At 42.7% G+C, this 15,362-nt stretch overlaps 2 protein-coding genes across 3 annotated transcripts in view; one reads left to right on the top strand and one right to left on the bottom strand.

Annotated features, from left to right (window-relative positions):
* Positions 1 to 3,822: 3,822 nt before the first annotated feature.
* gadd45gip1 (growth arrest and DNA-damage-inducible, gamma interacting protein 1) lies at positions 3,823 to 9,496 on the top strand. The gene is made up of 2 exons (XM_043694884.2): positions 3,823 to 4,201; positions 8,640 to 9,496. Exons 1-2 carry the CDS (start codon positions 3,852 to 3,854, stop codon positions 8,932 to 8,934), a joined length of 645 nt encoding a protein of 214 aa, XP_043550819.2. The 5' UTR covers positions 3,823 to 3,851; the 3' UTR covers positions 8,935 to 9,496.
* Positions 9,497 to 9,734: 238 nt separating this feature from the next.
* LOC122552227 (tetratricopeptide repeat protein 39A) overlaps positions 9,735 to 15,362 on the bottom strand; it is a 97,420-nt gene continuing 91,792 nt past the window's right edge. For both annotated transcript variants that reach the window (XM_043694878.2, XM_087983273.1), the window contains exon 18: positions 9,735 to 14,851. In XM_043694878.2, coding sequence (XP_043550813.1) covers positions 14,737 to 14,851 — 115 coding nt within the window. In that variant the 3' untranslated portion in view covers positions 9,735 to 14,736. The remainder of the gene's footprint in view (positions 14,852 to 15,362) is intronic.

Genomic DNA, 15,362 nt, shown 5'->3' with positions numbered 1-15,362 from the left:
GCGGTACGTGCACTAGGTTATGTGTTTGTGCACTAGAGGTGGTGTCTGAACTACAGGTGCGCACTTGTGACCTATGTGCACAAGGCTTGGTATGTCTGTGTAAAAAAAGTAAAGTCTCCATTGTTCTAGAAGACGATAGGGCTGCTCTCCCATTAGAGAGAGATAAGTGCTGTTTGTTTAACCTGAGGATCACTACGCCTCAGGCGAGGTGAGAGGGTGAGAAGATAACCACATCTGGGGTGACAGTTGAACACATGCTGTTGGCATCACTCTGGATCACAAACCAGCTGTGTCTGTGTGCACTAGAGGTGGGGCATCAGTGTATGCACTAGAGTTACTGTAACTGCACTAGGGATGGTGTTGGTGAACTAGAGTGGTTGTGTTTACGTGGACTAGTTGGAGTAGTGTGTCTATGTGATTTGTGTGTAGTAAAGATCATATGTTTGCACTAAGGTTGGCGTGTCTGTGCACTTGAGGTGGTGTGTCTGTGTGCACTAGAGGTAGTGTGTTTGTGAGCTGTTTGTGCACATTTGTGTGCTGTGAGAATGAAAGTAGAGAATGACTGATTATATTAACTCATGTCTCCTATCTCTACAGTATTAAACACGAGCAATGTTGGGAATTCACAGCAGTTATAGAGTCATAGAGATGTACAGCATGTAAACAGACCCTTCGGTCCAACCCGTCCATGCCGACCAGATATCCCAACCTAATCTAGTCCCACCTGCCAGCACCCAGTCCATATCACTCCAAACCCTTCCTATTAATATACCCATCCAAATGCCTTTTAAATGTTGCAACCACTTCCCCTGGCAACTCATTCCATACCCGTCCCACCCTCAGTGTGAAAAGGTTGCCCCTCATGTCTCTTTTATATCTTTCCCCTCTCACCCTAAACCTATGCCTTCTTGTTCTGGACTCTTGTCAAACTTCTGTAACCTTAAAATATAGACAGAATATTGAGATTCTGGGAAAAAAACAAAGTGTAGGAGAAACGCAACAGGTCTGGCAGCATCTGAAGAGAGAAACAGCATTCTGAGTCCGATAGCATGGTTCATATTCTGAGTCTTAATGGACTCAAAACGTTTCCTGTGTTTCCTGTTGTCACAGGTACTGCAATATCTGCAGAGTTTCTCCAGCAGTTTTTGTTTTTATTTCTGTAACAATTACTTAGTCTTATATCTCACATCCTGATTTTATATGTTACAGAATTCTGTACTTCAGTCAAATTTTTACTGTGTGGTGCTTGCTTAGCAGGAACCACCAGAATTGAGGGTGATATCCTGTTCTTCACCAAGGTGGTCCCACAGTGAGGATTCCTGCCAATTTGGAAACACCTTTTTGCTTTCAGATGTTAAATCCCAAGTAAAAAGTGAGAAGTTTGAGTTTCTGTTTTAGAGAAAGGATTGTTGAAACTGAAAGGAGTTCCCACCAAGCAGAAAATGAGGTTGTCAGATCAATAACCCAAACTATTCAAAACTAGATTTAGGGGTATGTGCTAACTCTGGTAATGAGTTCTCCAGAAAACATAATTTCTTGACGATTGTCTCATGAGTGACCACAATGAAATGTGTGATGTCCTGTAGGGCCCCTTAAAGATTGTTTTATTGCAAAGCTTCCACTTGATTCAATCATTCCTTTATCAAACCTTCATGTTGAAAGCAAGGAGATTCTGCATATTCTGCATTTGAATACTGCACTTTAGGGATATCTGATGTAGCACTCTTGCTTGAAAGACACTTTTTAGGTCCCCTTCCGGAGACGCTTCAAAGCAACACTGGGGTAGGTGCTACTTTTCAGCTGAAACATTAACTCGAGCCCCTCCCTGGATGAATGTGAAAGATTTACAATGCACCATTATACAATACAACAAGGGAGTTCTTGGCCAATATTTCCCCCTTAAACAATTACTAAAATGCATAGTTATTTGATCCTTGTTATTTTACCTGGCAATCTGGTGTGTGCTAAGTAGCCTCTGTGTTTCATACAATGACAGCATCTTCAACAATTCAAGTCCATGGCAAACACTAGGTCTTGCACAATCGCAATTTTAACAAATGTCAAAAAAAGGAGTGAGTGAGCTAAAGCCCCACTTTGAAATCTCATGCACAACAGTCTAGGGTGACAGTCATGTGCAGTGTTGAAGAAACACTGTAGGTGGTGTTGTGTTTCAGATGTGATGTTGAATCAAGGCCCCATTTGCCCTCTCAGGTGGATGTGAAAAATCCCACAGCCACTATTTCAAAGAAGAGCAGAAGTGTTAACTCCATGTGTCCTAATGCATACCAACCAAAATTCCTTGAAATGATTAGGTCATTAGCACGTTGTTGTTTGTGGAACAGAAATTGGCTGTAGTGTTTCCTACCACATGTACTTCGGATGTCCTGAGATTGAGGGCAGTGCTTTAAATGCAAGTTCTGAGACCACGTTGAGGGTAACAAAAACTAGGTATCATTGAAAAGAAAACACATTTTGATAAACCTTTTCATCTTGCACTCAACAGGATAATTTGTAGGAATAACAATGTGAAGACCTGAGAACAAGAATGCACAAATTTAAAGTGATTTGGAAAACCAGCAATGTTAAAAAGTTTTTTTTCACACAAGGAGTGTTTTTTTTGCCTATAATGAATGCACTGCCTCTAGATGTGGTGGAGGCAGAGCTGACTGAAGCATTTAACAGGCAGTGGATGATTAAGACTGTGCCACTGGTTATTGACTCTTTCAATAAGGGGAAAAGTATTTTCCTATTTACCCTATGTCTCCTAGAACTTTGTACACATCAATCAAGTTCCCCCCTCAGCCTTCTCTGCTCTAAGGAAAACAAAGGAGAAAGTGAGGACTGCAGATGCTGTAGATCAGAGCTGAAAATGTATTGCTGGAAAAGCGCAGCAGGTCAGGCAGCATCCAAGGAGGAGAATCGACGTTTCGGGCATGAGGAAGGGGTCATGCCCGAAACGTCGATTCTCCTGCTCCTTGGATGCTGCCTGACCTGCTGCGCTTTTCCAGCAACACATTTTCGGCTAAGGAAAACAAACCCATCCTATCGAGAAGGGTCACTGGCCCCAAAACATTAACTCTGTTTCTCTCTCCACAGATGCTGCCAGACCTGCAGAATTTATCTAATGTTTTCTGTCATTCTCCCAGCTTATCCAGTCTCCCTTTGTAGCTGAATCACTTCAGCCGAGGCAGCATCTTAGTGAATCTCCCGTGCAACCTGGCTGCATCTGTAACTGCAGTTATGAATGTGAGTTAGCGGGAAAAAGAGAACAAAGAAAATTTACAGCCCAGGAATAGGCCCTTCGGCTGTCCAAGCCTGAGCAAATCCAAATGTACTGTCTAAACCTGTCGGTCAATTCCTAACCAAATTTGTTGCTGTGCTGTGCTCAATGACAGGGCTTGCGATGTGGGATTGGGTGAATGGCATGGAGTGAAGCTTTCAAGCCCTAAAATTTTTGAATTAAATATGGAGTCATGAAGGCTGCAGAGTTCCCAAGCGGAAAATATGATCCCTTTTTTTCCAGCTTAAGCACTGCACCAGACCCAGCACACACATTGTGGCCATAGAACACGGTGGTGTATTGAAGAGACAGGCAACTAGAAGCTCGGGGTCATTACGAGGGACTGAACGTAGGTGTTCTGCAAAGTGGTCATCCAGTCAGCGTTTTATCTCCCCAATATAGAGGAGACCAAATTGTGAGCAGCGAACACACTAAACTGCAACACAGTGGAGCATGGCCTTCTGGGACATCAAGAAGAGTGTCCTTCAAAACATTTTATTTTAAGTTATTTTTAAACTTTTCAACAGGCATTTGGGAAGGCGCCCGCCACGAGCAAAGACCAAGATCCAAGATGGCGGCGCCCATCTTGCGCGGCCTTTCGTTTGGTAGGGCTGTCGCTGCCCTGCGGCCTCCGGGGCTTCTTATCACCGCCCGAGCATCTTACAACGCCCGACGCTTGGGCTTGGACCTGAACGGCTTCTACTTGCCGCACTCCGAGAGCCCCGAGTGGCAGCGGGGGGCCCGGGCCCAACGCAAACGCTACGGCCGCTGGGGAAGCGCGTCCGGCGTGCTGGCCACCTCCCTGTGGCCTGAGGCCGCGGAACTGGCCCAGCACCAGGCCGAGTGGGAGCCCAGCCTACAGCAGATGTTAAGCGATCTCCGCGCTAAGGAGCTGGAGCGGGAGAAGAAGGAAAAGGAAAGGTGGGGATGGGAAAAGGACGCAGTTACATTTCTGTAGCGCCCTTCACTTTGGAAGTGCCCTTTTTTCTACTTTAAACAGCATGCTGTTCCCTTGTTTTTCCCACCAGAGGTTACATTTTCTGTATATCTATAGGATGGAAGCGATTGCAATAGAGAGGGTGCAGAGGTGATTCCCCAAGATGTTGCCTGGGCTGGAGAGAGTCAGTGCTGGAGAGAGATTGGACAGACTGGGGTTGTTTTCCGAAGAGTAAAGGAGATTGAAAGGAGACATAGTCATTGAGTTGTACAGCAAGGAAACAGACCTTTCGGCCCAAATTGTCCACGATGACCAGATATCCAAAATTAATCAAGTCCCATTTGCCAGCAGTCGGCCCATATCCCTCTAAACCTTTCTTAATGGTATACCATCCAGATGCCTTTTAAATATTCTAATTGTACCCGTCTCCACCACTAATCTGGCAGATTATTCCACATATGCACTACCCCTCTGCAGGAAAAAGTTGCCCCTTAGGTCCCTTATATATCTTTTCCCTCTTACCTTAAACCTATGGTTTTGCACTCTGCTACCCTGGGAAAAAGACCTTGACTAATCATCCTATCCATGCCCCTCATGATTTTCTTAACCTCTCTAAGGTCACCCTTCAGCCTCCAACATTCTAGGTTGAATAGCCCCAGTCTATTCAACCTTTCCCTATAAGCTCAAAATCTCTAACCCTGACAACATCCTTGTGAATCTTTTCTGCATCCTCTCAAGTTCAACATGTTTGAGATGTATGAAGTTATGAGGGCCATAGGGTTGACAGAAAAGAACGGTGCCCCTTCGCAGAGGCATCGGTGACTGGGGGCATAGATTTAAGGCAAGGCACAGGTGGTTTAAAAGCAAAATATTCACTGAAGGTGGTGAGAAAATAGAGCTCACTGCCTATAAGTTTTGATGTGGTCAGTTCTCATTTTTTGAAATTCTAGAGATTACAGACCCACTTTCCTCAATCTCTCCTCATAAAACAATCCTACCGCCAGAGGTTATTCTGGTGATGCCCCATTGAAGTCCATTTATGGCACATACTGTATATCCTTCCTTGGATATGGAGACCAAAACTGTACATAATACTCCAGGTGTTGCCTCCTCTCAGAGGATCTTTTGATTCCCCGATTGAATATTGGTTTGGTTTCTCCACCAAAGAACGAACCATTCAACAGTATGGCATTCCCTTACTACTGCAGTAAGTGTCAGTTTGAGCCTTTTGAATAATATTTGACCCCAGAATCTTGTGTCTCGAGCAAAAATGCTCCCCTCTGAGCCACAGCTGGCAGTGGGATGAGATTGAAAGGGACTTGAGGGAACAGATCATGGGAAATAGTCAGCGATGTTCTCTGGAATGAGGGAATCTAAAGAGGAAGAGAGCAAGCGCAAGGGAAGAGCTAGAAGAAAGGGAGACAGATATAGAAATTCCTCATCTCTATCTTAAATGATTTGTCCATTATTCTGAGATTATATTCACTGATTTAAATCTCACCAACCAGAGGAAACATCCACTCTTATACATCCTTTAAGAATGCAAGTTAAGAATGCACCACACTCGGTGTAAAGAAAAATTGCTCCTCATGTCTTTTTAAAATTTTTCTCCTTGCACCTTAAAAATATGCCCCCTAGTCTTGAAAACCCTCACCTTGGGGAAAAGACGCTTGGCGTTCACTTTATCTACACGCCTCATGATTTTACAAGCCTCTATAATGTTGCCCTTCAACTTCCTATACTCCAGTGAAAAAGGTCCCACCTTATCCAGCCTCTCGTATAACTCATTCCCAGCAACACCCTGATAAATCTCTTCTGAGCCCTTTCCAGCTTAATAATATCCTTCCTACAACAGGGCAATCAGAACTGGTTGCACTGCTTCAGAATATGTTCAAGGCTGGGTTGGACAGATTTCTGATCAACAAGAGCGGTAAGTATTATAGTCATACAGGACAGAAGAGGGTCTTTGGCCCATGAAGTCTGTACCATCATGGCTATGGGGCGGAACAAGCAGGAAAGTGAGTACAATAAACTCCACTGTTATTGAATAGTGGAGCCAACATGAAGTGCTGAGAAGGCTCTCTTATGATTGGAGAGACAACCTGCACCTGAGATTTCTATGAGAAAGGGCGGAAGGAGGATCCTGGAGTCAAGGGTGTGAAGGCCTTTTAGGACATTTCTGGGTTGATGTATATGGTATAATCCATTAGACACAATGAAGCAGAAGGAGAGACAGCAATATCTGGACATTATTCAGGGTTGGACGTACAGGAGAGCTGACCTGGTGTTGCTATGCCAGTCAACCAGTGATTTACATTCCATGGAGGCAGAAGATTGACCCTGTCATCTGTTTAAGCAGAAAACTGGCAGAAGGGTCACTGAGTTTTAAGATGCAGTCCTGCAGGTTGCTTTGTTGTACATTAGAAAACCATTGAAACTGGTGCGTATAGAGTTTGGATTCTGAGGCAGCAGCATTTATGTGCAGCAGTTTCCATTACAGAGGGTGGTGGGATATACTTCGGAGGGTCAGTGCAGGCTGAATACCCACTGCACTGTAGGGATTCTATGATTCACAGGCCCAGTGTTGCTCCAAGCAGCTAGAAGGGAGAAACCCACTGAGGCTGTGCAACTAAAACTCACACAGGAATCTGGCTTTTTGTGTACTCGACTGTGGGAAGTGGCAAATGCAGAATGTGAATTGCAATAATGTCCTCACTCCTTGACAGCTGCTTGAATGAGGTGCTAACGCAGGTTGTAGCAGCAGGTGTGGAAATGCAGATCATGGCAATTAATAAAGTCAAAGACGAGAAAGTGCTGTTTATGGTCTCGTCAGTGATTCAGACATCCTCCTTACTGACCTTTGTTTGAAGGTTTACAGCTTTGGGGTATGCACTAACCACACTAATGTGCGAGTTTTTAGGCTATTCGTATAATCAGCTGTATCTTGTTAAATGATAAAGCTACAAAGACAAACTTCCACTTCTTTAACTTCTCCAAATTTTCAAAGTGACTATTGTCACAAATTTGAGATAACTAGGAAAAGAATCTGAGAGAAGGAAAAAGTTAATTTGTAATTTCTTTTTTGAGCAGTTTACATTGCTGTAATGTGGAATCTGCATGTTGGAACTGGCCTCAGTAATAACTTAGAACAGGATAATAGGGAGATCTTGCTAAAAACTAAATAAGGCACAGACCATAGCTAGAATATTGTGAACAGGAAAGATATCAGCTCTTCATCTTTCCCGATGAAATCGGGGGTAAACGTAGGAGAATGGGACTGGGGTGAGTTGCTGTTTGGTTGGTCGGAGTGGACTTGTTGGGCCAAATGGCCTGTTTCCACAGTGTAGGGAATCTAATCTAATCTAATCTAATTTCATAGAGAAAGAAATGGCAGAGCATACTCAATGGGCTGAGTGGCCTACTTCCGCTCTTGCATTTTATGACATATAAGTATTCAAAAAGGTAAGAATATGCATTGCATGGGTATAGAGAAGTGGGTTTAAATGCAAAGAACAAGTAGGAGATACAATAGGCTGAATGGCCTTTTGTATTGCTAGATTCTGCTGGTCTCCTCTCGTAAGTGTTTCTAGCCATTTTGCCTTGCTTTGGTTGGGATCAGCAAGTTGCTGTGCATGGGGTTTGCAGTTTGCTTACTTTGCCTGTGCAACCGGTTGCAAACGTAATGAGCTGCTGCTTCTATCCTGAGAGTCAGATGTATGAAGAGCATACAAGTTACATTTATATAGCTGTTTTAATATAGCAAAAAATTCCATAGGTGCTTCACAAGAACACTTACTAAAAAGTACCTGCCACCAAAATAAAATAAAGACCTGCAGATGCTGAAAATCTGAAACAAAAACTGAAACAGAAAGTGCTCGAAAAAATCAACAAAAACTCAGTTCCGTTGAACAGTCACTGGCTTCGATGTTAATCAGTTTTTCTCTCTGCAGATGCTGCCAGACTGGTTGAGTTTCTCCAATAATTTGTTTTTGTTTCAGAATACTTGAAACCACGTCATTTCAGAGGAATAGCTGCAAGTTATAAGTAGCACCTGAAAGGAAAAGAGAGAGAAAAAGTGGGACAGTTCAGGAGAGAAATACCAGAGTTTCCAGTGGACATTAATTGATGGTAACAGTGGAAAGAGAGGAGTCTGGAGTGATAGTAACCTCCTCTAGCATCTCTGTGCACTGAGATTGAGTTAGGTTGAGACCATGGAGTGAGTTGAGAACAAGGATTAAAAAAAGTTAATATTTTGAAGCATTTCACAGGGAGTAAGCAGAAAAGGGATAACACCGAGCTGGGGTATTTTGGACATCAGCGAGTTTTGTATTACATTGATTTGTCAGTGAGGGGAGCAGACATGGAGATCTTTGGAAGAGTGAACACAATGACATGTCTTCTCTTCCTCTCTGCTATTTCCAGGCAGAAGCTGATTGCGACCAACATGGCCAAGATGCCCAAGATGGTTGAAGACTGGCGGAGAGAGAAACGCGAGCTGAAGATCAAGCAGAGAGAGGAGAAAGCCAGGCGGGAACATCTGCTTTCAGAAGCTAGGGAACGCTTTGGCTACAGCATCGACCCACGGAGTCCCAAGTTTCAGGAGATGGTGAAGGAGTTGGAGAAGGAGGAGAAGAAGAAACGTAAACTGATGAAAAGACGAAAGAAAGAGGAGACTTCTGGGAGTGAGGTAGCAGCAGCAGCAGCAGGCACCTTATAAACTGCTTGTATTTACATTGCCAGGAATTGGGAGACTGCTAAAACTCTTTCATTGATTGGACAGACTGAATGAAACGTGGGGACTTTAACATGTTGCAAGTGTTCCATTCTGAGTGACCACAAGTCATTTTTAAAATTTCATTATTTGTCCTTGATAATTAACAAGGTCACATTTATTGCCAGCAGTTCCATGACATTTGGAGGCTGGTGTCTTTACGTCTTCACTTTACTGTCAAGTGATGTCAGAAACTATTAAAGAATTAACCATCTAACATTGGACTGGAGTCATGCGAGACTGAACCATATAAAGATGACAGGCTCCCTTCCCTCGTGGAGCTGGTTGGTCTTTTGTTGACAATCTACAATCTTCTTGGTTACTGGTTATGGCATTGGCCCTTAATTTTCCTGACCTATTTCTGGAATTTCTAATTTGATTTTTGTCACATGTACCTGGGTACAGTGAAAAGTTTTGTTTTGTGTGCAGTACAGGCAGATGATACCATACAAAGAACATAGTGTTCCTCACTCTGTTCTATCCTCACGTTACAGCTGCAAAAAAGGTGCACAAAAAGCAAGTTCAATATTAGATGTGAAATTTGAGAGGTCCATTCAGAAGTCTAATAACAGCAGGGAAGAAGCTGTTCTTGAACCTGTTGGTCCATCTTTAAGCTTTTGCCTAATGGAAGAGGTTGGAAGAGATTACTGGGGTGCATGCATTGCTGCAGGGGGAATCGCAACCTCTTGTCTGATGCTAAAAACACCACATGTAAATCATAAAAAAAAGACAGAATACAACAAAAGTTTGAAGTAAATTTCCATTTTATTGTGATAGTTAATTGACATAAATTAAAATGATTTTAATTGGTTTTGAAATAATTCTGCATAAAGTCTTTGTACTTAGTACACGTAGCATTTAAGTAAATCACTTGTGAATCTGCACCAGTACTTCTTGTCACGTTAAATAAAATTTTATTTAAAGTGTTTTGTGCAGGCCCCTAAAGACTGGGCAAACCAGGGTCAGCGATGGTCTCAGGCTGACTGCCCGCTGGAGTACAGATGTGTTTGTGCTTAAGATCCTGCAAGCTGCTTGGCCTGCAGTTCTGTCACATAATTTCTGCACCCCCACCTGTTACTGCAAAATTACTTTCTTGGTTTAAGCAAAAGCCCTGCATTAATACAGCAATACCCGTGCCATAGAAGACATGAGAATTTTTGGATCACTACAAATAGGACAGTGTGCCTAAATTGGCACTTATTAACCAATGGTAGCAATCTTGGGATAGAGATTCAGAATCGTGAATTAAATCACATGGAAATCGATGTAATCGCAACAACTTGCATCCCCAATCAGAAGTGGAAAAATTTACTTTTAAAATAAATAATACTTTTTATGGTTCACGATTTGGGAATAACTGAGACATTCAAGACAAACTGTCTGAGTGTGAACATCAAGGACTGGTGGCACGTGTGACTCTAGTCCAAGGAATGGCTGGGAACCTATATAAAAATACTTGGACCCTCTGTTTAATTTGGGAATGGTTGAGTGATGCAGCTATCCGCACTCTGCTGGGTGGTACTGGTGGGTTACAGTCCATTCAGGATGTCCTAGTTGCTACAGTAACATACATGTTTACTTTACTGGCATCTTATAGTCTAGAGCTATGCATAGTGATGAGGCCTCCAATTTCTTACCATTGCACGACTGATCAGGAATCTGTCCTGGTTGGGCACATTAGAAATGCACCCTCATCGGATATCCTGGTAAATGGATACGAATACAAAGCCCCCAGATCAGAGACAGGACCTCTACCCACTGTACCGTGATGTGCCGTTTTAAAGTGCCGGATGTCCGGTTGTGATCGAGTCCCGTAGGATTCGGACCTTGGATGGTTGAAGTTGTAATAGCTACGGGCGCTGTCGAGCTGAAGGGAGGTGGAACAGCAGCAAAGTGACAGCAACAACATCAGCCATTCCTGCAACTAAAATACTCACACCCTGTACCTATTGTAATTCATGCCTATGGTTAGTGTGATGTTATGCCACTTCCTGCCTTTGCATGCTCCCAGCAGCTCAGGAGTTTATAAGAATAGGAGAATCGACGTTTCGGGCATTAGCCCTTCTTCAGGAAGGGCTAATGCCCGAAACGTCGATTCTCCTGTTCCCTAGATGCTGCCTGACCTGCTGCGCTTCTCCAGCAACACATTTCCATCTCTGATCTCCAGCATCTGCAGACCTCATTTTCTCTTCAGTTTATAAGAATAGGATTCCATGAACCTGTAGTTGGGGCTATGGAGTCTCCTATGGGTACAGGAAAAGCAGATGGGCAGCAGTCTGCATCCGTAAGGAATAGTCACTAATCCATTCAACCAACTGGAAACTGGGGCCAACCTTTTCCGAGGAATGTGACAGGAATTTCTGTTGCACGTCTGGATCAAATTTCAGTTAGTTCTAGTCCAAAACTCCTTTCTAAAAGCTTATTTTCAATGGTTTTAATTGCAACAGTTTAATTTCACATTGCGGGAAGGTGAGGCAGAGTTTGGATCCCACATTGCCCTGTGTCAGAGTTAGGACACAACAGAGTCACAAGGGTGATTTGCAAGGTATAATAACCAGTGATTATTGCAGGCTGTGCAGAATGGGTCACTCCATGACATTAAACCTTAAGGTTAAGTTGGCAGGAGAACAAAGGGGTGATATGAGTTAAACATAAAAGGAGGCAGAGGCCATTCATCTCCTATACTACTATTCAGTGAGATTGTTGACTGTTCTGCATCTTAACAACATCTATCCACCTTACTTCCAGATTTCCATTCCCCCATATGCTTTTTGAGTTCTCGACCTTCCACACCTGAGGAAATTGCTACTTTCTGTCTACCTTATCACAGTGTGTTTTGGCAGCAAAGGCAGCCATTCGGCCCATCATGCTCTTCAAGCGAGCATCATTGGCAGTAGGCAATTTTCTGCTTTGTCCCCCATACCCTTGTGTCCTTTCTGTCCAAATAGTTAACCACAATGCTCCTGAATGCCTCAATTGTACCTTATACTGTCACACTTCCGGGTAGTGCATCCATAGCCTGACTACTCTGTATTAAATAAAATTAAAAACCTTAATCGCATCATACTTTAGTGTTATGAATTCCAGTGTATGCTTACCTGTGCTCAATTTAACTATTTAACCTTGATACCATTCCCCAGACTAACACATCCATTCTGTTATTTATGGGCAGTTACACCAAAGTGCTCCAGAAGTTTTATACAATTGTCATTTAGCTTCCACTCCACTCTAGTCTAAGAAGCACAAGTTATTGGGAACAAGGAGTCAGCCTGTGGTATGGACTTGTGATTAAGATGGAGGTAGAAACCATTGAAGAGAAATTTTAGCCAATTGGAAGAGTGGGGGATAAAGGGGGAGGGACAGAATCCTCTAGATGAACAACAATGGGTCAAACAGCATCAAGCACCTTCTGGGTAATTGGGTGGTCACATTACCAATGGCTCAGTTATAACTTGACATTCCCAAAGTTGCTCATTTTTGACAGAAAACTGAGCCATTGGCTGACGGTTTCCTTTTGGGTCAGTCTTCAAATTAGCTCACTGCATTGGCTGCTAATACAAGACAGTAAACTGATTTGCCATCGTAGTGCCTGGAATTAGATAATGAGGCTAATGTCCCAATCGGACATTGCAATTATCCACTAGAGCCTTGTAGAGCTGTTGGTTAGGGTCAGGTGTGACAATTGGCCTTCTCATCACTGAACAAAGGGGACAATCAGTTCGTGTTTTCACCCATGGCCATATTCCTCCGTACCCTGTGTTGATATCAGATGAAAACAGGATTAAGGTTCCTTGTGATTCTCTCCACAATCAGACAGCCCACCAATGCTCTCAAACTAAGAATGACCTTGTGCCAGATGATGGAGCAAAACCAATGTTGGTGATGCTGCTGGGTAGAGAAATTTCCAACAACTAAACAATTTATATTACAAGAGAAATGATTGGTTGGCAAGTATACTTGTGATTAGCCAAGATGTTGTCATGGAGAAGCAATAGGGAACAATAAACAAAAATAGTCGTAATGAATTTTTGTGTTGTGTTAAACAGTAAGTCTTGTGTCCAGTCCTATTCACCCAGTAGAACCAAATCATCAAGTCTTGTTGATAAAACTAAGGGAATTGATCATTGTGCAATTTGAAAATAGAGTGAAGCCACAGCAGCAGATTTAAACCATAGATAATTTGAAAAAGGCCCAAGGCATGAACATGTTTACAGAGACGGAGTCCCTGTGTCTGAATGTACGTCACACCTGGCAAACACTAATGAGCCACATTAAAAGCTTAGTGATTATCTTAGGTTGTTTCTGAATTGAAATTAATAGCGCACTTGGGATTAATCAGCATGCACTGTCCAATCATGAAATCGCATTTGAACAGCTGATGATTTCTTTGGGCTTGGCAAGCACAGTCTGGTGGGGTGTAATCTGCACTTGGCCCATTACGATCAACATAAAGAATGTGCTGTTTGTTCTGATAAGCTATTGTCTAGGATGTACAGCCTACATACCTGGCCTGGTGTGAAGTGTGGCATTCTTGAGTTTGTCCCGATGTGTATGAGACGAGAAATTTTGGAAACACGTCTTTCTGTTCAACAAGACTGAAGTTCTGCAAGACCATGCAGATAGTAACACTGCAAGCTGGTAATGAGAACAACAGATTTGGAAGAGGTAGGGGCAGCAAAACAATTGTTTGTGGGGATAGTTCACTCATCATCCAAGTCTCTGACCACTTCAACAGAATCTATGTTCTTAATTACACCACCCAAAGACAAGACATTAAACTCAGCAGTTGAGTTTCAGGCACTAGCCACTGGGTCACTCAACGTCATTTAAATACAGGATATCAAAACTTTCCTGAAAATCGTATCACACTCCAGAATAAACAGCAAATCACCTATCCGAAGTATTCACATCTGATTCCATTCGCCAACCAGAACTGAATCATCTAATCCTATTTATAAAACCGAAGGGAAGTTGATCATCGCCCAATTTAAAAAAAAGTGAAGCCATATCAACGCATTTCAATGCTTGCCCTTATTTCAGTCAAAAGTGTAAACATCAGTAAAATGTTAAATCATTTTTTGCAAGGGAAAGTTTTCTTATTGTCTCTATCTCCCAATACAGTACTTTGAGGAAGAACCTAGCTCAGGAAGCCACTTTTTTGTTTTACAAAACACATTCTTATTTAAATTAATGTAGTCATACTAACAAAGTAACCTCTAAACCCTGGGGCTTCCAAAAATAAAACCTGGTTTAATCGTGACAAAATAGGAAACAGTAAGAAAATCGAAAAGTACACAGTCCTTTCTGTAATGTCTTCTGAGAGTCCTTTTCTCAGCTTGTTGCCTCGACATTAATAAAAAGGCATTTCTCACTCAGTATGTGTGTGATGTTCTCAGGTTGATAAAAGCAACCTGTGACGTTTTTGTTTAAGACCCCAAGCCCCAAAAAATGTCAGAAGAACGACGGAGAGGGGTGCGCTGCATCGGTATTGAAATACGGCATCTTGACGTGTCACCACGGCAACACTTTCCACCTCCTGCCCTCAAATCAAAATGCCGCAGGACAATGTTTATGAGCCATATGAGTCTGAGATTCAGTGTGGGCAGACCAGCTCCCCCAAGCTCATAAATGTCCCACAGCATTAAAATTCAACTCCCAGGTATTTCCTGGCCTTTTGATTTTACCCCTACATTGACCCATTTTTAATGTTTACTCAGTCCTCCATTTTGCATTGGGTTGGGTTCACCTCTAGAGGGCAGTCACTTCAAACCCATTCTCATCTTTCTCTGCCTTCAGTTTGGAAAGAGCAGCATGTATTCGGAAGAGCGTCCGAGATTCCATGGAATAGTCCTTGTAGTTTTGCCTAGAGAGATTGCAGCATAGTTAGGGGAGAAGAGCAGAGTGGAGTGTCTAGCCAATCAAACCCAGAAGAAACCAACAAAACCCATCCAAGATCATACTTGTCAGCCTTGGGCTATTGTGGCATGGTGGTAGCTTACTCAATGGGTGTCTTAGAATATTTCTGAACATGTTGATTAGAAAATATCTATACCTGTCAGCCATGGCTTAGGTGGAAGAAAGAGGCAAGTTGGACAGCAAGATCCTCTTTAAATATATAAGCCGGAAGAGAGAAGCCAAAGTAAATGTAGGCTCCTTACAGAATGAAGCTGGGGATGTATTATGGAGAACCAGGAAATGGCAAAGGAGTTAAATACATACTTTTCATTAGTGTTCACAAAAGGGGTGATGTATAAAAGTTCAGCAAAAATAAGTTCAGCAACCAGGTTTTGTTTTGGAAGCCTCTGGGTTTAGAGGTTACCTTGTTAGTATGACTACATTAATTTAATTGAGAATGTGTTTTGTAAAACAAGAAA

Source organism: Chiloscyllium plagiosum, unplaced genomic scaffold (genome assembly GCF_037043375.1).
Source record: "Chiloscyllium plagiosum isolate Xiang-an unplaced genomic scaffold, Cpla_swu_hap1 HiC_scaffold_45, whole genome shotgun sequence".
Lineage (NCBI taxonomy): Eukaryota > Metazoa > Chordata > Chondrichthyes > Orectolobiformes > Hemiscylliidae > Chiloscyllium > Chiloscyllium plagiosum.
The sequence above is the reverse complement of the archived record's forward strand: the minus strand, read 5'-3'. Positions and strand labels throughout refer to the sequence as shown.

Excerpts from the sequence above, each read along its gene's own strand:
- gadd45gip1 (XM_043694884.2), top strand. The coding sequence starts at position 3,852 with ATGGCGGCGCCCATCTTGCGCGGCCTTTCGTTTGGTAGGGCTGTCGCT. Across the intron at positions 4,202-8,639 it reads GAGAAGAAGGAAAAGGAAAG|GCAGAAGCTGATTGCGACCA; the intron begins GTGGGGATGGGA and ends TGCTATTTCCAG.